The sequence below is a fragment of the Thunnus thynnus genome, chromosome 18 (genome assembly GCF_963924715.1).
Source record: "Thunnus thynnus chromosome 18, fThuThy2.1, whole genome shotgun sequence".
Classification (NCBI taxonomy): domain Eukaryota; kingdom Metazoa; phylum Chordata; class Actinopteri; order Scombriformes; family Scombridae; genus Thunnus; species Thunnus thynnus.
The window spans coordinates 18539614-18562715 of NC_089534.1; the positions used below are offsets into that span (position 1 = coordinate 18539614).

A 23102-nucleotide genomic window follows, 5' to 3' on the forward strand; every position below is an offset into this window, starting at 1 on the left:
ATACAGTATATCAGTTATGAGTGTGAGACAGTTTCCCACCTTGTATCTCTGACACTTGTCTTCTGCCTGCTGGATACTGACAGCTTTAGCTGTGGAGAACATGGCCATCTTGCTCTCTACATCATTCATCTGTTCAACCACTGTCTCTTTCTCTTGTTGGAAGGAGGTCCATAAAAACGCACACCTTAGAAAATTAAACAAATTATAGACCATTCTTAAGTGGAATTTAATATTAGAATATGCATGATGTAAACTGTCATATATTACATGGATCCACACATACAAATATGCACAATAATGGACATTTGAATACATTAACACACACCTCTGTTGCACTTCTCTGTAAGCCTCCAGTTGCTGTTTGACTTCTGTATTTCTCAGTTGCATTGCCTCAACTTTTTCTCTGAGATCGCTCATCACTTCTGTGTCCACAAAATCCACCAGCAGAGGCTCCCAAGTCCTTAACTCCTCTAAACCAGTGGTGAAGTTGTTTTCCTGGGCTGAAATTTCTTCCAGGTCTCGCATACAATCTGTCTGCTTCTCAAGCTCCACCCCCAGGCTGGCCCTCTGGAGGAAATCTGCAGCACAGTCCAGACATTTCTGCATGGACTGTAGAGATAAGTGGTGCCTCTGGACCAGGGAAAGAGCTTGATCCACAGCCAGCTAGAACATACAGAAGGTGGATTAATTAACTCCAGTTTTTGCTTCCTTCTACAAAAAAAAAAATGCAGTTAGAAGTGCATGCCTAAATTAATACAACAAGCATAGTCCTGCCAGCAAAAAACATTAAAACTACACCTGCTGAGTCTGCTGATGTGTAAAAACTTCTTGTTTTAAAGCTTTACTTGAACTGCAATATGTAATAGTGTTTTCATATTTTCTAATCTAATTTTGGAATTCAGGTTTTCAACCATCTTCTTCCCAAAATGTCAAAGGTCAAAAATTCTCCTCAGTGGGGAATGGAGTGAGTGCAATTCCCCCTTTTATTCTATAAAACCAGACTGATTAAAAAAGTCACTGCTATGTCACTGTAAATTTTACTTTTATTCAAATTATGGTATCTTTGGGATACACTATTAAACACTATGAATAGTTATAAATTAATGATCACTTCATGCCATTTCTAGAGCGGTCTGTTGAAGGTTTCAGCTTCTCTAAGCCTGTTAATATTGATAGTATGGGGAAAAGGAGATGGAAAAAAATATTCAGTAAGTTCAAGCTATGAATGATGGATCATATTCCTGATAAGCTGAGGATCTAAACTTGGCTATGGGACTAATTTCCATTCTGGTTTCATGAGATTTTTATTATTTTATTATTATTTTATTATTATGTTATATGTAAAGGCACTGTGCAGTACAGGTATATCAGGAAAGAGCAGATGTGCAGAAAATGAGTTTAATTTCTGAAGAAAATAAACACTTTACCTGTTTTTTGCAAATTTCTTGTTGAACTTCAGCCCCCAGCTTTGCCAGCTCCTGTAGTCTTTCTTCTACTTGGGCAGGAATAGTTTCCTTTCTACTATAAAATCTTTGTGTTTCTCTACTACACAAGGCATCTGTTACCCTCAATCTACTTTTCACTTCCTCTTCCATAATATTCAGTTTCCGCACTTCCTCTTGTACCCTGTCAACTTTGACCTCTGAAAGGGTCAAGGGCTTCTCCAATGTGCCCTTAATTGTCCTCAACCATTCCAACATTTTCTCAGTCTCTCTTGTGAAATCTTCATTCTTGTTGACACTCTTTTCACTTTCTTCAACAAAACATTTTACATCAAACCGTAAAGACAGCAATGATTCTAGCTGCAGTGTAATTTCCTGAAAGGCAGCAGGATCAAACTTCAGACCGAGGCCTTTAATTTGTTGTTTACATTCTTCAGCCTGTGAATTGACACAATCAAGACTTTCAAGCAGCAAATAAAGACTTGTGATTTTATCCACGGTACCTAGTTCTGTGTCTGACTTCATTGTAACCAGTTTTTCTTTCACAGATTGTAACTCTGTGTCAAACTTTGCTAATACTCTGTTGTGCTCAACCAGTGTTTTCAATGAATCATCTAAGTGTTTAATTTTCTGATCATTTCTCCTTTTCAGTGCGTTCCCGAGACAGACCAGCTGCTGTGTCTCCTCAGCTCTGTATGTCTGGCCCATACTGAGAAACCCCTCATTTTTGCCATGAAGTTCTCTTACAGCAGGGCTTATATGGAATAAACTTTCATTTATATTTTTGTATTCATTGATTAGACGAGCAACTTCCTCCTCACTTATACTGATAGTCTGTTTCTCCAGATTGTCAAACTGCTCCTGAAGCTCCTCCAGTGCATTACGAGTAATATCAAAAAAAGTGCTGAACTCTTTTCTCTCCAGGATTATTTGTTGGACTCTGTCTTTTTTCTCTTTGGCTAGAGCTAGGATGCTGTTGTACTGTTGAGGCAGGGCATTAAGCCTCTCGTCTAAGTAGCAATGGTCAATCTCATTCAGAGTGGGGAGGATCTCCTGGCCTATTCTTTGGACTATAAGAAGGAGGTTCTCGTATTCTGATGCTTGTTCTAAGACGTTCTGAAAGTTAGACAGCTGTGTTTGCAATTCAGAGCTGTCGTCAATGTTGCTAAGATTGACTTCAGGGAAAGTGATGGCATCCGCTCGTCTCAACCAGTGGCAAGTCTTGTCCAAGTCAACCTGGAAGTACTTCCTGGAGGTCAAGGCTTTCTCTAAGTCTGCGAGACGCTGGGTGGTCCTCTGGAGGGCAGTTTCAAAGACTGCCTGTAGCTCCTCAAGTTTCGCCAGGGTTTCTGTTCTCTCTTTTTCTGTGGCATCTCTTTCTAGCTCTCGCCCTTGTACCCAGAGAGACGCCAGCTCCCTCTGGTAAACTCGTAAACCACTCTGGACCCCCCGACATGCAGCAGCCTGTTTGGCAAGGTCTTCAGGGAGAAGTGCTATGTGGTCATCTATCAAAGCTTTCCTCTCCTGTTGTTGTACCCAAGACAATGCTCTCCCAAGTCCTTGAAGGAACTGTGTCCTCTCTGTGAAGGCCTAGAGAAAGAATTACATATATTAATTACAAATTTTCAGCTGTTTAAGAGAGAAATAGCATATTAGTAACAATTTTTGGTTATTTTAGATTTGTTTCTTGGACCACCTGGCTTAATTTTTCACCAGGCTGACTGATTAGAAGAAAGTTAGTTCCTATAGGACATAATTAAGTTTTCCTAGCATCCAATACAAAATTCCAGCTGTTTACCTTACTGAGGTACTTCCTCCTTTGGGCCACCCGAGCCCCCAGAGCCTCCACCTCAGTCTGGGCTTGCTCAACGAGCTCCTGCAGGCATCTCTTCTCACTCAGCCCCAGCCTGGAAGCCACAGCTTGCGCATCACTCACTGCCTGACCCAGCAGCTGCTGACGTGCCTCCAGCTCCACACACACACTCAGGTGGTCAAAAAGGAAACTCTGGGCCAGATCGGGGGGTGGGCTGGTTTTTAACGCAGAGGTAAGTGCAGGCCGTTGCTCCTCCACCCACTCCCGGGCATCCCTCAGCTGAGTTTCTACCCGTGCCATATCTTCTAGTGTCTGTGCGGAGTCCTGGATCTTCTGTTGAATCAGAGTTTCAAGTTGGGCCCAGCGCTGCTCCAGGTGACCCACCTGGTGATATGAAAAATACTGAATAAACCTGGGCAATGATTTAGTGATGGAGTCTACAAAATCTAAACAAAAATACTGTTACTACATTATACATTTACATTATAGGTGTCACCATCTGTAGGACGAATACATTGTTGCATTCATTTACTGTTCTCACCTGCTGCTTGACCAGCTCCTTGTCTAGTAGACTAAGTCGAGGTAGGATTGCCTGTCTCTGGTCCCTGAGTTCTTCTAGAGTTGCTCTCTGCTCCACCAGGTCACTGGACAGCTTCTTCAGAGCCTCTAGATGCTCACTTGTACTTTCTGTGTCTGCCCTGCATACACACAGACATGGGTTGAGGAATATCAGGTCCAATGCTTCGAACAGCAGAGGAAGTGTGTGTATATACTGTGAATACTGTTTATTGAGCCTTGTAAACATACAGGATACATCCTACATTCACTTGGAAATGAATGTACAGTATGTTTAAAAAAATCTCATTGAAAAAAAGTAAAACACCCTCCACAGTAAAGCTTGTTACCTTGCAAGGTAGTCCCATTCCCTGGATACTTGGTGGAAAAGTTCCTCCACAGCGACCACACTCTCCTGGTATTCCCCACTTCGCTGCATATCCTCCCCTCGCTGGGCCTCCAGCTCTTCCGCCCGCTGGCTCAGCTCCATCCAGCTCCTCCTTAGTCTCCTTATCTCCTCCAGGGCAGGAGAGTCCTGTCCACCTGTCAGCCTACCAATGGCCTCATTCAAATGGGTTACCTCAGACTGCCTCTCCCTAATCTGCTGGAGGAACTCCTGCAGGAAAGATAGCAGACATTGGCAGTCACACTTTAAGGTTTGAGTTGATTTGCTTTGTTTAAAGGTTTTCTTAGACAAATTCCTTTTACAACAATACAGTGTTGCTGTAGAATAAACTTTTAAAACAAAAATCATTTATCATCAGCACATAAACCAAGCACAGACCTGTGCCTTGTCCAGCTGGTTCTGTGCAATCTTGGGCTCTAGCTCAGCAGGTCTCCTAATGAGGTTCTGAAGTTGCTGCTCTGTCTCTCTCAGTTGGACCTCCAGATCTGCCTTCTGCTCCTCGATGTCCCTCCAGCTGTCTGCTACCTCCTCACAAAGCAGCATACGCTCCTCAGTCTAGACATAAAATGACAATGGGAACTTTTTCAATGGCAAACATTTATGATCCAACATAACAACATGAGGGTCTGTTTCATTTCAAAGCTTCTTGCAGCCAACAGACCTGGAGTTTGACCTGCTGGATAGCTCCTGCGGTCTCCCTGACTCTCGGCACAGACAGATCGCAGGATGAACACACGAGCTGGAGGTAGGTGCTGGCCTGTTCCTGGAGAGCCCGCTCCTGCTTCACCTGCCAAAAATAGTTAATGGTCCTATGATCTGTTCAGGACAAGCTGCAAATCTACATGTACTTTGCCCACATTTCCGTCCCCCATACATACATGTCAAGAGAACCATCCGTAACACTGCTATATGACAACCATGTATATGAATCTATTAATTCAGAGATCTAGTCATTAATTCAAAGTGTAATAATATTTTTAAAACAAATTAAGACAATCAACTAATCAGTAATGTTGTCTACTGAGTCCTTGCAAAAATACCAAACACTTTGTTAAGGAGTAGTGGCTCACAGACCTGCTGTAGTGCCTCCTCCAGGCTGAGAGGTGGATGTGTAGGAGGCTCTGGTTCCTCTGAGACAGAGGTCAGCCAGTTCTGGCACTGCTGCAGTGTGTCTTGTAGACTCACATGTCTCTGTAACTCGTGGTCCAGACTCTGATATACCTACAAGTCACATCAGGAGAAATTAAAGTGCTATTTGTCTAAAATGTGACCATCATAAATCCAAATATTAAACGTGTAAGAAAATTAACCCAAAAATGATTTCATGAGATTTACGGCCCTGAAACTCCTTCATACCAATTTAAGAAAGAACCTGAAACCAAGACAACATGTCATCTAACAACAGCAGTAAAATATACACATGCAATTACACAAATATGAAGCAAAAGAAACACTCAATGATACAGTAGGTAGAGAGCACAACGCTAGTCTGCATTGCTGTGAAGTCAGGAAAGCCAAACACAAAGACACATTAAATGATAAAACCCTGACAAGTAGGCAGTTTTGCAGCATTGTATTTGACAGGTGTTGAATGTGGAGGCGTCCATGCCCTCCAGGGGAGAGTGAAACAGCAAGGTCTGATTGACAGTGTTAATATGAGAGCCCGAAAGAGAGAATGAAGGGGGGCACGTATTGGCAAACTGCCCAGTGTATTTGGCAAAGGCTAGAAGGTTGGCATGGTGGCAAGTGGCAGGCAGGATATTAGAGCTGTGTTGTGCTGGGACACAGTTGGCAGCCACCGTAACACTGGAGGTGCAGTTGTAGAGAAGCCAGCAGCGTATTGGTAAAGTGTGGCTGGATCACACAATGCCAGATTGGATGTGCGAGTGGTGGTGGAGGTGGTGTCTTGGGAGGTGAGCTATGATGACAGAGTAGAGGTTGCCAAAATGACAGAGTGGTGCTGGATTAGAGGGCTCGCCAGATCTACTGAATAGTGGCGTGTGACCATTTTTGGCTCGGGCATGAAAAAGTGGAGCTGACAGGGGATATGCGGAGATTAATATGGGGAGATTGAGTTAGTGATTTTGGCTGGTGGGGTCCGTCTGAGCATGGCTGCTGTTGAGCTCCACTTTGGCAGCCTTAATTGGTCGTGCCCTCTACACTGGCAGTGAAGGACTGTCTTGAGAGACGGTTTAAGTGTCAGAATGGGTTAGGATTAAGTGGATGCCTTGGCTGTTGGAATATTAACAGCATTGATATGTTGACTGTGCATGTGTGTGTGGTCATATGCACAGCCTTGGATGCATGTGTAAATGTGCTTACATTATAAATGTGCAAAAATCATTTCAATGCTTCAAAGACAGGATACACATCTTTCTCTGCTTCCCATCCCTCCCTCTCTCCCTCCCTCCCTCTTCCCTTCTCCTCCTCCTTCTCACTCACTCTCTGTGCTGTGCTACAGATGGCAGAGTAGCTGTCTCTGGTGCCTTGCTGGTGAGCCTGGACCTGCTGTCTCAGCCTGCTCTGTACACGTTCACCGCAGCCTTGTACCAGGTGGTCTCCTTGCTCCTTAAGGCCTGCCAAGCGATCCTCAAAGCCCGCTATTTCCTCCATGATGGCCTGTGGAGGACAAAGTGACCAAGTAGGATGATGCTAGAGAATGGATGAGTCTGTCCACTGGTCAATGACACAGGAGGTCAGAACAGACTGACACCACACAATGTGGTGTCTCAGAGTATTAAACAGGCTTGAATGGATGACGGAAGATCAAATTTGAAGAAAAGGACAGTGGTTTTGTAGGACTTGGGCCCTCTGAGTTTCTAAATACAGTGTCTATTATAGATTTGGACTGATACTACAAAGAGACAACATTTAATGCCGAATTAAATTCGTCATTACTATTGATATACCGTTAATTCATATGATGTTATTTTATCAAAATTATTTTGAGGTCTGTGCTTTGTGTCACTTGTTCTGTTACAATCGTTAAACGTACAACTTGTGTCATGTGTTATCTTTACACAAAACGGAGGAGTACTATAACCAATAATGTCATCTATTGTGTGTGCAGCGTAAATTACTCTTAACAAAATCACATTAACAACAAACAGGAATACAATGTTTTCAGTTGGCAGCAGAGCTGACACTAAAAATTATGAACTTCTTCGTATCTGTGCATTACAATAACCAGAACAGTTGGATAAGACCTTAAGGTTTGCTATATTTCCAGTAGAATGGCTTGAATCTGAGATCCTCCCATGGACAGTTTAGCAAAAACCAATTAGGAATTGTTGAAATAATTAAATTTATAGGTATGGGTGCACGAGAGCACTCCATCTGTATCATATGCGACAAAGTCGGCAAACAACAACAAAAAAATCAAGTAATGTGATTGATCACCTTGTGCCTGGCGAGCTGTTGAGTGGCTGCCTCCAGGCTTCTGCCCACAGTGGGGTCAGGAGTCACCATCCTGCTGGACATCTGGAGCAGCCAGCGCTCCACTTCTTGGAGCTCATTGTGGTACGCTTCCTGTTCCTTCACCTGGCCTTCAAGGTTCTCCACATGAGCCTGGACCACATAATGAACACAAACACACACACAGACAAATTATACTGATTACAATCAGCCTATGCAACAAACCATTACGATTACACCTTACTGTCACTGAGTTACATGCCCTTTCTCTTCGTCTGATTTACTTTAAAGATTAATAAAAAAACTTTTTAAACGTCTCTTGTCAATATTAATAGTTGCATGTATAATCAACAGGTGAAATTGTTAAAGGACCACATCCTGTGCTTCAATTAATCTGCAAAGTCCCCTCCATGGATAGAGCATTTCGATTTTCTTCTCTGTACATCATAAACAAATCATCTTAGCACAAGTTCTCACCATGGCTGTATTACACAGTTCAGTGTAGTCCTTTTGCAGTCTGTTCATTTTGTCTCTGATGGAGGGATAATGGACAGAGGCCAGCAGGGCGTCTCCCTTCTCCACCACCGACCTGATTGATCCATCATGGGACTGTACCATTTGCAACAGAGCCTGGAACACAAGGGACAGAGAGAATGACAATATGTAGTCTTGATAGTATCCTCTGGCTAATTTACTGAAATAGATTCTACAACTGTATACTGCCAACCATTTCCAAAGCTTACCATAAACATTTATCAATATAAAAAGCAAATGTATACTTTGGAAAGTCGTCAACAGTTATGTAAAATACATTCAGTTTTGGAGTTAATGGGAAATGACACGCAAGGTCATATGTGTCCATTAAGCTAATAAAATTCAGTTAGGTCATTAAGCTATTTGGACCGACCAAAGTGCAAAATTACTGAGAGCAGCATTAATCAAATTCTCTGTCCAGCTTAATACTTCTGATTTCAATTTAAATGCAGTAAAAGACAAAGACAAAATTGCTGCTTTACCTTGTACTTGGCTAGCTGTGCTCTCCGTTGATACAGTTCAGCCTTGGGCTCCACCGGGCTGCTGAGCAAAGCCCTGGTCTCCACCAGCCACTGGGCCTGAGCCTTGTAGCGATCCTGAAACTCCTTCGCTAGCAGTAATGCCCGCTCCAGGAAGCTGTGCTCCTGCCTCAACCCACCAGCCAGCTCCTCCAGCTGGGCAAGACGGGCCTCCACTTCCCCTCCTAAACTCTCTGCTCCAGCCTCGTCCAGGAAGCCTGCTGCCTGCTCTGCCCGCTCCCTCAGGGATTTTAGGAAACTGTGACCATGTTGGAGATCAGACTGGAGAGTCTGGGTGAAAGTGAGAGCAGAAACTTTGGGTTACAGAGGTAACGCCGGTTCTCTGATAACTTGAGTGAGGTATCTCACTATGGGGTATGCCCCTCTGCGTAGTCCTCAGAAGCCAAATACCATTACCACCATTGGCTGGCAGTCGTGTATCATCCCTTTTGTAGGGAGAGGATGTCCCTTCTCTTGACGCAGTTGTCCCAACTGCCAGCCAATGGTGCTGGTGTAAAGGTAGTGGGCATCTTCGGATTACGCTGACGGGTGTACTCCATAGTGAGATACTGAGCGAATGTTTGAAAGAGAACACATATTCAGCATGGGTGCAGCTACAGTGTCATCACCATTACTTTCTACTGAATGACCTTGAACTAGAGCATTTTATAACTGCTGAGTTAAAGAAAGAGACAGTAAATGACTCTGTATTGGTGTACCTTAATTGTAGCAAATATGCTCTAAGAAGAGGAAATACAACTATCAAAGTTGTCTTTGAGGTTAACATTCAATATCACAGTATCACTGATTCTTTGTCCTTCACCTCCAGTGCTGCCCCATTTACACGAACCTGCCTGGCAGAGTGTTTGAATGGCTTTGAACCCATCAGGTAGGCTGACACCTGCGTGGCAAGATGTGGAGATGACTGGGAGGTCATGGTGTGGAGAAACCACAGTGAATAATATGAAAGGAGGACCCAATTATAAGGACCCTTAACAGGCAGCAGTAGCCGCAGGGGTTTCCAGGGCAACCACAACACACCATACACACACATAGACCTCCACTCAATGGGATGCCATCTAGCTTTCATCATCAGTCTATTATTGCTTGAGTAGAGGGTAGCTTCACGCTGCAACAACCCCAGATCTCCAGCTATTGCTGTTGGTAATATAATATAACAAGACCTGTGTTTGTCTGCACACGTTTCCTGCTTAATGTGAAGCTCCAGGCATGTTCATCATTCCAATAACACAGCCCGTGTTCCTGCCTCATGACCTTAACAAGAGACACTCAATATATCTCAGTATCGCACAATTTTACTTATTAACGTGAGCTAAAACATGAAAATCTGTGGTAATTGTCCTTTGTAGTAGATTCAGTTAAGTCAGTAAGTGCTCTATACATAGTTTGTCAGAGGCTTTATTTGGTCCAAATGATGCATTAAGATCCATGACCATTCAGCATCACATATTTCCTCCGAGAACAAAATTTGGTGACTGGACTTAAAAGAAAATGACTTTCAGTTTGGTCTCACAACCTGCTTTAAGATTAAATCAGCTATTGATTGAAGAGTTGAAACCTGCTTAGACTCATGTTATTGAATACTGCTAATGCTTTGATACAGTAGTAGACAGTGCTATTGTCTGGTGAACATTATTTATGAGGTCCTGCACACAGTGAGCCCTTTATGCTGTAAACTGTCTTGTACGAAGTTAGCACCAATAATTCATGTCAACGGTCTTGTGTATCCATTATATATCATGATCGCTAGTGATTCTGTTTCTTATTCTGCATCAGTTCTCAGGCTCCATTATCTACTGTAATACATCTAGTGTGGCACTGACAACCATTTCCATCAGTTACATTATCTACTGACAGAGGTAAGACATCACTAAGGTGAGTCTGTGAGCAGTTTATTGGCTCTAATGTCATCGTGTCTGTGCTTTATTTAATTCTCTACTGGTGGAAATCTTGTTTAAATGGTAGAGAGCCATAACTGTTTAGTGATTTAAAGTAAATTAAAGCTTACTTCATAAGGCATACTTCATTGTTCTAGTGACATTTATAGTGCCAGAGGCATATATTATTTATGATATGAAATAAAATTTTTTAGATGTAGCTATTCAGTTTTTACCTTCTGCAGTGTGTACATCAGAAAAAAACAGAGACTTGTGGAAAAATGCCCTTGAACATAAATGAAATGCCAGTAAATTAAAAACTAGGGGGTGGGTGGTTTTAATAAGGCAGAGAGACCTTTTCTTTTTTCTTTTTTTTTTTTTGTATATTACCCTGTTTACAATTTTAGTTAGGTTGTCAAACAGCAATTACAGGCAATTTGTGGTAGCAAAATATTGGAGGATGAAAGTCTATCAATAAAAAATATGTTTCAAAAAAGAAATAAGAGGTTGTGAATTAAGGCACTATATAAGAAGAGTAAAACTGTGGAATGGGTGGGATTTTATTATATAAAATAAAACAAAACTACCAACTATGCCATTTCTTACCATGACACATTGCTACATTACTTTCATTTTCAAATTTCTTAATGAAGTCACAGCACATTTCAAGCTGCATCATTGCCGTATGACCATGAACACAAACACACACACACACAAACACACAAATCCAAGTAATGGCCCTTGACATAGCTATTGACTACTAGTCTTTGTGTCGATGCATAATCATCCCAGTTCACTGAACAGCCCACTGCAGGAGAATGAGTAAGTGGTGAAGCACTTGTGTATCATCTGCAGTGCTGGAAGGACACATGTCGTGACAGCATGTCTTCAGTCCCTATGCAGAGATGGAGCATCGATCCCAGACAGGGATTAGAGCAAAGCCCACACCAGATGACATATTGTTAATGTCTATGTGTGTCTGTAAATGGGTTTCTGGATGTGTGTGTGCGGGAGACAAATAAATATGAGATATAGTGATACTTACAGTAAGTGAAAAAAAATTGTAAAATCACAGAGGATTCACAGGGTTTAGGGATTGGTGCAGCTTGTTAGTTGGTACTTTGGATAGGTTTTGTGATATGAAATGAGTGCTGGAGGAGAGAACTGTGTCTGTGTGTGTGTGTGCGTGATGTGAAGCGGTAAAGGCACTGCATCAATTACAGTGTCTGTGCCAGCAGGCTCCTGACACCGGCGCTTCTTCATCCTCTGCCTCGCAGTGGGGGGTCTCACCGTGCTACTATGCTTGCTCTAAAGCGGCATCCGCTTTGTCTTCATAAAGAGCCGATCGATACTCACATACTCATCCAAGCCACTGCACACTTGATATGAACTATGTCAAGTAAACGATGGTGGTGATTTTCCTTTTATTGCCGTCTGTGCATGTTTCAGAGGGGCTATTTCCCAAAAATGTCCATTTGACAAAAAGAGCACAAAGAGGAACTGTTACAATTATGCCACAGTTTAGTATGCTGTGAAGTTCTCTTAGTCTAAAGCGCTAACCAAATATTATAGGTACACTGAATGCTTTACTAGCTCTAAAGATAGCCTTTACATATTTTGCTGGCCAAGCGTACTGAAGCTGCCAAAGAAATCTGTACTCTTGATGTTACTAGCAGGTGCCGTATGTTGCTTGGCAGAAAACGAGATTGCAGAAGGACATTTTGCTGGCTTGGATATTGGACTCGGATGAATTTGAGCTCAAATGTTCCACTACAAACTGAAGTCTTGCTAACTCATCAGTTTGCCATGGTAATACCCAACAATTCTTGCAGCCTGTTCAGGGAAGCGTATTAAGCGCCGCACTGCACCTTATATCAAATTGCCTCTGAAAAATGAACTGTGGCCGTTAAATTTTAACCACCTAACCACATATGTAAATTCAGTAGGAACTCAGATTAATAGATAAATACCTCTAATTTCTTCATCTTTTTGTCCATGGCAAAGCGGTCCAGAGGTTCAGAACTGTCAGTTAATGCTGTGAAGCTTTTCTGAGTTGAACTGAGCCAGTCAGTGAAGGACACGCAAAGGTTTTCAGCCTCTTCTATACTCTTCAGCTCCTCCTGTAGCTGCTTGATGATGTCCTGAAAAATGATTGAATGAAAGGTCAGAAGTAAATTCCAACAAATATTGGATCTTCAAGAATGATATTGATACAGTACAAACATTTTTACAGTTATTGGACACTGCCCTCAAACTGCATTTAGTGCATTATGTTCTTTTTGCATGTTGTTTACATTAATATTGTAATGTGTGAAGACATAATGACAGTGATATACTAAATGTGGTCATACTGGCAGTAGATCAGTAGATTAATGGCAAATATATAAATTGAATTTACTAATTAATTGAACATTTGGTATCCTACCTCACCCAAATACTATTTAATAGTATGACCATAAAGGTTAATAACCTTCAACAAACACTGCCTTCTTTTTATTTCTGAGGTCAGAATTGTTGGTAAGACTCTGGTCAAGGGAATATTCAGGAAACGTAGTCTTTATCTCTCTTTTTTTTAAAGTATGTGATGTGCTCAGCAGTCTTAGGCCACCAAGGACTAAAAGCTCTCTGATCAGCCATCAAAACAGAAAATATCCGTTTCCCTCCTCCTCTTTCATCTGCTGAATGTCAATAGCTTCACTACAAGGTAGAGAGGGGCTTTATGTTTTTGATGCATTATCCACTTGACTGAGATTTTGAGTCAATAACACCATGAGGATGGAGAGGGATTCTTGCAGGTTTGACACATTATTCACTCAACTTGCAAATCCTGTGGTGAGAAGCTCCAATTAGCTGATAGTGCTGAGTGCACACCTTTTCTGACTAGACAGAGGTAACAGCTTCCCACCTCAAGCCCATATGGCCCCCACTTCACACAGTATAATTGCAAGAATCCATGGTATGAGAGGGATGTTATGTGCCTGTGTACATGAGTGTGGGTATGACTGTAAATATATTCATGCTTGAGTCAATTTTGAGAGGGGAAGGAAGGGGTGTGGGTATAACAGAGACAGAGAAACAAAGTACGGGAGTGAGGGGGATACACTCACAAACACGCACACTCAGATGTGTTACTAAGGGCGTAAAAATCAATGCAGTGCGGGCAAAGCTTTTCCACTCCTGGTGCCGGGTGTGAGATTGCCTTCTGTAGCGTTTAATTACAGCCTAAGCCCCAGACCAGAGGAGCCCCATTGATTTTCCTTTAGTCTCCCCCAGAGGAGCAGACAAATAGAGAGGCTGGATCTGAGTATACAGAACAACACAGGCTGGGCTCACAGGCATAACTCTCAAAGCTACTTCAATGGGGTGTTACAGAAACAGAGTCCAAAGACTCACTGGAGTAAATTCCATGGTGAGAGAGCATAACCATGTGTGAAAAGCCCACTGCGGGCAGAGACCTCGATGGCAATGCTCACGTATTCATATTTTTTCTATCTCTGCTTGAGACAGTAGAGCACAAAAGTGATCCAACTCATGATGCCCGGTGGTCTTTACCAAGAAAATGTTTTGATGGACAGGAAATTTATTATTGCACATGTCTGGCAGCAAGGCAGTCTTCCTGGACACCAGATTCTTTGTTAAGTCCTAATATGATAATACATAAATTATTGTAGCATAGATGCTATCAAGGTTACGTATAACAGCTGATGAGTACTTTATTCAGAGTTTATACAACTGTGCTTACATATGTTGGTCTTAGTAATTTTAATTTGAGAAGAACTGGGTTTCTAGCATAGGAAGAAACAGCTGAACAGATGAAGAAAACACTTATCTAATGAAACTCAAACATCTACCAACATTCTCATTAGAAACATATTCCACATATGGCTACACTAATAGCTTACACTACACTACACTATTAATAGCCAAATGATCTCTGTTATCGGAAAAAAAATGCAAAAAATCTTGCATATCACAATTTCTCCATTTCAACTTGCTGTAAGCAAATTCATTTTCAATCTGTACCTCCCTGTGAAAAGTGCTTTGACAGATAAAGCAGGTCGTCCTTACGCATAAAAATATGAACATAAAAAACTTAATCTACATGCAAATTTGTATTTTTCCACCGAACCAACACACATATAAAGATATTCATTTCAAAACATGGAATTCATTGATTGAAAAAACAAATGCAGAAAATAACAAGGGAATATTCACTCAGGTATGATATATGAATCACTGAACAGCAGAGAAACTCTCTAACCTGTATGTTGAGCAGCAGTGAATGGTAGCGGGCAGTGAGCTGGGTGGCAGTCACACTAACACGACTACTGATGTAAGTTTCCTCCAAAACCTGCTGGGCCAGGGAGGAGAGGCCATCGACTTCTCCCTGCCGTGTGAGCACTGCCTGAAGACACCCCTGTTCACAAGGGACACAGAGAATTGTGTGAATTTGAATAGTAGTAAAATCCAGTCAAATTCATTCATGACTTAGTTGCCTAATTAGGTTTTTAAAAGCCAAAATGGCATACATATAATAAAGCATGTGAGAACAAGAAAACAGGAAATAACAAACAAGACATGAGGCCAAAGGGTCTCTATGTCTATGTGTGTGTGTGTGTGTATGTGTGTGTGTGTGTATATCCCTCTAAATGCAGGGAAGGAAAGTACTGAGACTGTCTGACATCCTGACACTGGCAGGAAGCATGCTCCAAAGGGAGGAGACCCAGTAGGATTGCTGTTTTTATTCAAATGCATGCTGTGAGTAGAGTCCATGTTCAGAGTTACAATATGAGTAAGAAAAGTGATATATGGTGCTGCGAGGCTACAGGATGTTTAATAACATTAATTCTGAAAGGCAAAATGATAGTTTTGGCTCAGATATTTTTGTAACTGAGTTTTGGGTACATGAATTGGTACATTGTTTTAGGTTCTGCCTGGATGTGACAAAGGAGGAATCAAAGGCAGAACCAGGAGTTTTGATAGGATTCATTTAGAGCCACTGAAATTCAGTCACAGTTGATTTCTTGTAGGTTAGCTCTTTGCTACTTAAAGCTTAAAATTAGTATGAAGAAAAGGTGAGCTGCTTGTTATTGTTCTTCTTGTCAAAAATACTGAATTAAAGTAAATGTGTGATCTGCAGTGTAACCAGGTGTAACTGTTAAATTGATGTTGTTACTATATGTGAATACCAGTGAAAGAGAGAAGGATATTTCTAGAAAATATTACCAGAGACTAATATTAACAAGAGAAAGCAGGTTATCAAACTAGTCTTACAGTATTGACAGTTGCACAAAATACTAAGAGCGCACGTCTCTCTCTGACCTGGAGTTTCTTCAACTGAGTCTCCTTGGTGGCTCTGTTTGACCTCCGATGACGCCTAAAGTTAGCCACCTTCTCCATCTCCTCCAGCCACTGGGCCAGGCTCAGAAACCTTTGACCCATCTGTCTCAGTCTGGCCAGTGTGGAGCTCAGCTGGGCCTGAGTTTCCTCCAGACGACCCTGGTAAGCCCCCCACTCCCGCTGAGCGGTGTCCAGGGCTCGGTCCTCAATCTGAGGTATACCCCACGGGATTACTCGCTCTCTGCTGGTCAGCACAGAGGAGAGCAAAGACTGGCCATTTGAACAGCGTTCCTGTAGGAGCTATGAGGAAAATATGAAGGTAAGAATAAAGAAACTGTGGCACTGAAGTGTTAAAAGTGGTTCAGCTGCTAAAAAGGTCAGGTGCCCAAGGCCTTGTTAATAAAAATCTGTTTTAGCCCTTACACAGGTAAAATGAGGGTTGTGTGTTTAAGACTGCACATCAATACATGAAAGCTTATATCTGAACACTCCCTGCTCAAACTTCACATTATCACTACCTGTAGCTGTTGCAGTGTCTTCTCTAGTGTATCCACAACACCTTCTGGATGGGACAACGATGCCAGAGTGGCCTGTTCTTGCTCCAGCCAGTCCTCGAACACATGTAACCCCCGTTGATATTCCTGATGGACCAGCACCAGTCCTTTGGCCTTACTGACAGCATTCTGTAAAACAACAGGTTGGAGACATTACTGGAACAAAGGGGTATGTATGCCTGTTCAGTATCACAGAAGCAGTGGACAGTGGAGCTTGTTGAAAAGTGTTTTGCACAGGACACAATAATTAAGAGCCCTGTCTGAAAGCTGAGTTGAAAAAATGTTGCCTCAATACTGTGTTAAATGGTTTGAAACTGAAAAACTGAACTACATCTGAACATAATCTGTGAGCAGCAAAATATTTAATGTACTTTGTAGATGAAATGAATGTCTTTGTCTTTAAATCTGTAAACAACAAAGTAAAACACATAATGAATTTTAAATTATCATTTGAGAAGTTCCTAAAATGTTCAACATACAGGTTGCACTCTCCAACAATTTGTAGGAATATAATTGAGATCTATGAAACAACATGAAGTAGGCGTTCAGAGGAAAATTTTCAAAACAATCATTTATTATTCAAAAGCCCTCAGAGGAAAAAAATGAAACCGTATGTTGTGGGTAAGAACCTTGGCCTTTTCTTTGAGGGCGTTGTATCTGCACTGCAGCTGCTGCACCTCCTGCTGGGTAGTGTAGTGCTCCGCCATATTGGACCCCTTTGTGGCAATGGTCTCCAAAGGACTACTGTGACTCAATACTTCTTCATAGAGAAGCTGGAGTGAAATAAGAACATACTCATTGTAGTACATCTAACTGGGAGGCTCTGGGGTATAAATGTTCAGAATAAGACATGGATTAGAAAAGGTAAATGTCAATTAACTTAAAAAATATAAAATAAAAGTTTGTGAATACATTTTAAGCACATTGCATCTTAATTTGCAGATATAGATTTATATAGTTGTTAACAGGGCTTAAGTATTAAAGGAGAGCGAGTCAAATCATCTTCTAAACACTTGCCATTGTTTGCTGATTTGTCTGATACATACATGTGGTTTGGGAAATCTTATTCTAGATATTTTCTAGAGTTTAAACTAGCCATTATTAATGAGATATTGTTTGATACCTTGGTCTTTCCCAGGTTAGCAGTCTTGTCTCTCATCTCAGAGTACTGCCTGTCTGAGCAGCTTAGCGTCTCCTCAACCCGGTCCATCCACAGCACAAACTGACCCACGTCCTCCTGATAGCTGGTCCACTGCGACAGAGCGCCCTCCAGCTGGCTGTTACATCAACACGGTCATGTTAACACACAGGAAACAACACACACGCGCACACAAATACACACATACATCATATGCAGACGTTTAAATCTGATTGTCCCTGTAACCTCTCAACTAAATGATATCCATCAAGTGAAACTAGACAGTTCCCCGTCCTATTCATCATTTGACTGACAGATTGATCAGATTCAAGATCACAACCTTTTACACTGGATGGAGGCAGAAAGCAGGGAGTCCCATGAGTCTTTGAGGTCCTGGATCTGTTTGCGAATAACCGGGACCCCCTCGGCTGAAGTGTTTCTCTGAACTGCTTCTCCCCGTGTCAGCAGCATCTTTAGCTGGATCTCTCGCTCCTGTCGGGCAGCTAGCAAGGCCTGCAAATAGAGGAAAAAGATCAGCTGAAAAATATATATCTGAGGCCTAATCTGAGGACTTTGCTTTCTACAACATTAAGGGAATGCATCAGGGTTTTGATTAAAAAAAAAAACGTGTACCCTGGACATAATTTGCTAAATTATTGCTCTGTCAAAATGCTGCTGTAGCTATAATCTTGACATAAAACTGCCAGATTTTGCTCAAGTATATACTGTTTCAGTGTTAGATCTGCTACAAAACCAGATTTTCTCACGTCTGAGACAATGATAATTTCATAAAATGACTATCACCAATACTTATGTTAATCTCTGAAAAACATGTGTGTATTCCTTTAAGGGATCCCAAACCCGTCTTGTTCGTCCTTACTTCCAGCTGTAACATCCTGTCTTCCAACACGCCCTTATCAGTGGTGGTGGAGATGCAAGTGCCGAGGACCCTCTGAGCTTCACACACCCAGTCCTGGAGCTCTTTAAGGCCCTGAGAGAATAGGCGGTGTTCCCCTACTATACGCTCAATCCTGGAAGCCTTGTCCTTTAGAGAGATCAGAGAACAGCACTGTAAACACACTCATTCAAGACCTACAGTGGCTCTGAGAAACAGGTTAACACTGAACTGAGGATTTAGAACAAAGTCTTTTCAGGTGTATAACCATATTGTCTTCATATATTTCTGTTTGTATTTGAAATTACAGTCTTTCCACACAGACGTCTCCAAAGACTTCCCCACCCCCGCATGTTTTTTGTTTGCAGTCATCATTCATACATCTTTAACATCTGTAACCGTAGAGTGGAGAAAAGCAGAGCTACAGTAACAATCTACAAGTGGCAATTCTAAACGATTTCATTCCTTGTTTCCAAGTCTGGCAGGGAAGAAGACCTAAAAATAGCGCTCCACCAGCTGGCCAGCAAAGTAAATAAACGCCATTCATCATCGTTGGGGCACTCTCATTGTCCTGAGGTAAGAGGAATGGTGCTTTGCGGTCAATGTAATGTTTTGTTCTATGCCATGTAAAATTAATCACAAGAGTGTGACCAATCTAATGAGAGTTTCAAAAAGGTCAGTTTCTCAAGCACTGGCACATTTCAGCTGTGGCATTTCAGAAGTGCTTTAGTGGATAAAGGTAAGCTACACAGCCTTGGCCTTTCTTATGTCTGATGAGGCTGCAACTGCGAGGACCTTTTGGAGGTGAAAGATAGATTACTGTGCTCAGGTAAATTACTCTGGATATCGAGACTTTCTTGGGAGCAATATTTTTTACCTGAGGCAAGCTGATTACAGCAACTGTGACTGATGTGCGACCGAGGAATAATGCATGACACAGCACATCACAGAGAGCAACAGTAAACAACATGGCTGGACAGAAGGCTCTGTAGTTTCCAAACAGTACATGAATCAAGCGGGGCATATTTCAGCATGCTGTACTATTTTTCAGACAGAAGCACAGATAAGTGGACAAGAAAGGGGGGCAGAGGGTAAACAGGGTGGGAGCAGTGTTACCTTGGTTAAGTTGCTGACAGCTAGGTATTGCGCTGACAGCTGGGATACTCGGTGGACGAAGCCCTTGCCAGCTGCCTGTCCCTCCCAGAGACGATGAGCTCTTTCCCTGAGACTGCTCAGTTCTGTCTCCCGACTGGCCATCTCCTCCAGCACACACTGGGCCAGTATGAAGGAGGAGTAGGAGGAGATGACGGTGGAAATGAAGTAATAGAAGTGAAGAAGCGATAGGATGTGGGTGAGCACAGTTGAGAGGGCAGGGTTATATGTAGGTGACAGATGTAATGGAGCACAACAGAGAGGATAGTAGTGTGTAAGGCACCACAAAAATGTGAATCAAAATTTGACAAAATGAGAAGGACAAAAAGTAGAAAAGGATGTGAGAGGCACAGAGGAGGGTTAATATGTCACAAGAACAGTCAGAGCAACAACAGCACATCAATATACACGGATAAAGACAGGGGATAAGAACATCATAAAAAAACAGCATCAGCAGTATTTCTCTTGATGTTCGTTTTTTAAAAGGAAATGCAGTTATTCAGTTAGACACCACAGCACAGACCAGGGTGAGGAGACAAGCCTGCATGTATTGTATTATACTTCAGGTGCTGAGGGAAGAAATGTAATTGCTTGCAGGGCCAGACAAAAGGCAACGTGGAGAAGTGCTACAGCGGGCGACAGAGTAAATACAAAAATAGCAACAACGATAAGGGCAGAGCTTTGAGATGGGCTTGATATATTTTTTTGCTCCTTTGTCAGTTTTATCTTTTTAACGCTCCGTGCCTCTCTTCCCTTTTTTGTCTCTGCCAGACATGGCAGAGGCTGTTATCGCATCCTGAAAAGGGCCTTTTAGCCACGCAGTGCTTCAGCTGTGACAGAAGGAGAATTAATTAGATTTCTGGACTTTTCCTCTGACTATTGTGTCAAGACGCTGCTCTATTTTGATCTAGTGGTGCTCAACAAATGTAATTAGGTCCTCCTCCTTTTCCCAGCTGATTTGAGATTGTACTTCAGGGATGTGTATCTGATGGAGAGCCACGACTATTTAGTGTTCTTGGAAAATCTACTTAATATTCAATTTATGGTGGAATGACAAGGTTTGAAGAGAGGAAATAAGAGAACTTCAGTGATAGCAGCTGAGAAGAGAAATGTAAGGAGCGCACTTGGTATGACATAATGTAATTTAACTGAAAAATGGATCAGTATGGATTAAAAAGGCCTGATATAAAACAAATCCTATTGCTACAGGAGTGTCCATAAAACACTGTAAAAATCCAAGAGGTGGATCCATGAATAATAACAATAGTTGGAGTCATGTAATTTTAACAAAGCTGTGATATCCAGCTGAGGCTTGTGCACTGGCAATACTGTGTGGAATCACAAATCAACCAGTATAAGAACCCCACACAGAGTAGAGTCAGGCGTGACTGTATGAGCAGCAGGTCTTTTGTGCTCTAAAATACCTGTAGTTTGCTGAGCTCCTGTTTCTTGGCTGGGAGGTCGTGCAGCCGAGCACTGCTCTCCTGAACTCTGATCTCGGTGCTGTTCAGCCAGTCCTGCAGAGGCTCAGCACTGGCCTCAAACTCCGTCATCTGAGACTGCAAGTTCTGGAAATATAGTACATACAGTAACCCATCAGACACAGTGATAACAATTTATATACGAAGTGATTCTGCACAAATGGACACAACTCGGTTTAAAGAAGCAATTTCATGCTAAAGAGCAATTATTTATGGGTTTCACAACAAGTAAAATGAAACAAAATCAATTTAATGTGTGTATAATCGGGAAAATAAGCATAGAAACATGGACATACTGCATAAAAATACAAAGTCTGCATTCATGTTAAAATCCAAACCACACAGTTGATGTTTTAGTCCCTTTGAGATCCTGTTTTTCTTTTCAGAAGAGTCCTTGGTAAAGAAAGCCATACCAGACAAAAGTAAATGTTAACCGACCTTGAGTGCATCCTCCCTCATCTGTAGGTTATTCATCAGGCTCTTCCAGTCCTCTCTTGCGTTTGCCACTTTGGCCTTGATTCCCTCCACTCTGTCTTTGGACACCACAGCCATCAGCAGCTCCCCACTGGCTCCTACTGTACTCAGCCTGGCCTGGCCATGCTCCCTGTCACTCAAGAACTCCTGTGGGGATACACAGACAAAGACAAAGGAACTGTGACTATTTAACACAAACACACACACAAAAGGGAGGAGCGTGTGAAAGTGAAAGAAACTGACTGAATGACAATCCCCAACTTCTTTTTGTCTTCCGAGACGACTGATGGGCAACTGAAATCAATACGGTCATAGACTACGTGGTCAACAGATTTTTCTTCGGTGTCCCAGAATCTCACCTTACATGGTCAAAACCAGTAATTAGATCAAATCATTACTAATTCCATATGCAAGGGCAGAAGGAGGGGCCTGACCCGGGGAGGCAATAACAGATAAGGAAAGTCAGTGAGCCTGAAATGTGTTGGTTTTTACATAGCTCCTCCGTACCCACCCACAGAAAACGTACACATACACACACGCATACACAGACACACACGCATACACACAAAACACCCCTCCCTCAGAGCTGAGCCGATGACAGTAGCGCAGCAGGGACCACTCCACCATCTGTGCAGTCAGCACATCACTTACACACACTGCAGCTCCAGTCTCCTCTCTCTCTCTCTCACACACACACACACACACACACACACACACACATTTGGTAGAGTGTAGCCACACACAACCATAGAAAGTCTCTGTCGCTCTCCGTCTTTCAACATGTCTCTTTATCATCTCTCTCTTCTATGTTCATCCACTGTCTGTTTCACACTTACTACCACTCTCCCCCTGCCAGTGTAACTGTATACCATCAATTAAGCGTGACACAATGGATGCCTCTGCCCCTCCCATGCTGGCCCTCCTGGAGGTCAGCCATGTGGAAACATTGTTCCACATTCCTCACCAAGTCAATAATAAATAAAACATGACCGCCTCTGTATTCCTCTCTCCTCCACTGCCATATTCTCTATGACATTCCCTCTCATCCTCTAAGCTACACTAGAAACTTCTGAGGGAGCACATGCAAAAACTTCCCGTCTTTGACATCCGTTTGGAAAATGCAACAGTCTGCTCTTGTACTTTTGACATTCTGAACTTGCTTCTCTCCTCTTTGACTGTGTGCCTGCTGATAAAATAAATCAAGCACCACATGTACTACCCGCGCTGAATAACAATCTCAAACGCTGGAGTAAAATCAAGTTCTGTGCTTTATCAGTGTCTTACTGTTTAAGCTCAGCTCAAAGCAATAATGTCAATTCCTTGGTGGTAACGTAGTGGCGGACATGGTCAGGTGTCTGAGAGGTAATTAACTGTCTGGTGCAGAGATGTGGGGACGTCTACCTTAACCAACAAGCACCTGACTCTTAGCCAGGGCCCTGGGGTGCTTTAAACAGGCTGCCAGACTGTTACACCTGCCAGCCTCTCTGA

The 23102-nt window shown here is 42.3% G+C and overlaps 1 protein-coding gene across 3 annotated transcripts in view; it reads right to left on the minus strand.

Annotated features, from left to right (window-relative positions):
• syne1a (spectrin repeat containing, nuclear envelope 1a) overlaps window positions 1–23102 on the minus strand; it is a 144832-nt gene that overhangs the window by 48970 nt on the left and 72760 nt on the right. For all 3 annotated transcript variants that reach the window (XM_067572353.1, XM_067572352.1, XM_067572351.1), the window contains 24 exons: window positions 21579–21761; window positions 21084–21227; window positions 19624–19779; window positions 18493–18657; window positions 17953–18125; window positions 17598–17751; window positions 17104–17247; window positions 16439–16603; window positions 15903–16220; window positions 14842–14997; window positions 12551–12721; window positions 8647–8973; window positions 8108–8260; window positions 7616–7783; window positions 6659–6835; window positions 5291–5437; window positions 4878–5003; window positions 4595–4771; window positions 4161–4426; window positions 3797–3953; window positions 3241–3639; window positions 1428–3032; window positions 326–663; window positions 40–184 (listed from right to left, as the gene is read on the minus strand). In XM_067572353.1, coding sequence (XP_067428454.1) covers window positions 40–184; window positions 326–663; window positions 1428–3032; window positions 3241–3639; window positions 3797–3953; window positions 4161–4426; window positions 4595–4771; window positions 4878–5003; window positions 5291–5437; window positions 6659–6835; window positions 7616–7783; window positions 8108–8260; window positions 8647–8973; window positions 12551–12721; window positions 14842–14997; window positions 15903–16220; window positions 16439–16603; window positions 17104–17247; window positions 17598–17751; window positions 17953–18125; window positions 18493–18657; window positions 19624–19779; window positions 21084–21227; window positions 21579–21761 — 6114 coding nt within the window. The remainder of the gene's footprint in view (window positions 1–39; window positions 185–325; window positions 664–1427; window positions 3033–3240; window positions 3640–3796; window positions 3954–4160; window positions 4427–4594; window positions 4772–4877; window positions 5004–5290; window positions 5438–6658; window positions 6836–7615; window positions 7784–8107; window positions 8261–8646; window positions 8974–12550; window positions 12722–14841; window positions 14998–15902; window positions 16221–16438; window positions 16604–17103; window positions 17248–17597; window positions 17752–17952; window positions 18126–18492; window positions 18658–19623; window positions 19780–21083; window positions 21228–21578; window positions 21762–23102) is intronic.